Genomic DNA, 281 nt, shown 5'->3' with positions numbered 1-281 from the left:
CACCGGGAGCTTCTCAGACTCCCTACTGGGCGGACTGGGCGGTGGCACTGGTGGCACTGGGAGGCTGTGGGTGTCCCATCTCACCGACGTCCTTGTCCCCAGGACGGTGACACCAAGGTGGAATACCGCGCCTGGAACCCCTTCCGCTCCAAGTTGGCGGCCGCCATCTTGGGTGGCATCGACCAGATCCACATCCGCCCGGGGACGAAGGTCCTTTATCTCGGCGCTGCCTCGGGGACGACCGTGTCCCACGTCTCCGACATCGTGGGACCAGTAAGGAC

The 281-nt window shown here is 65.1% G+C and overlaps 1 protein-coding gene across 1 annotated transcript in view; it reads left to right on the top strand.

The window, feature by feature from the left end:
- Positions 1-102: 102 nt before the first annotated feature.
- The window catches only part of FBL (fibrillarin), a gene marked incomplete at both ends in the record, with an annotated part of 917 nt that continues 738 nt past the window's right edge, over positions 103-281 (top strand). Inside the window, one exon of the mRNA XM_010580018.1 lies at positions 103-273. Within this exon, the coding sequence (XP_010578320.1) occupies positions 103-273 (171 nt within the window). The remainder of the gene's footprint in view (positions 274-281) is intronic.

This window comes from Haliaeetus leucocephalus, unplaced genomic scaffold (assembly GCF_000737465.1).
Source record: "Haliaeetus leucocephalus isolate CR32 unplaced genomic scaffold, Haliaeetus_leucocephalus-4.0 Scaffold691, whole genome shotgun sequence".
Taxonomy (NCBI): domain Eukaryota; kingdom Metazoa; phylum Chordata; class Aves; order Accipitriformes; family Accipitridae; genus Haliaeetus; species Haliaeetus leucocephalus.
The sequence above is the reverse complement of the archived record's forward strand: the minus strand, read 5'-3'. Positions and strand labels throughout refer to the sequence as shown.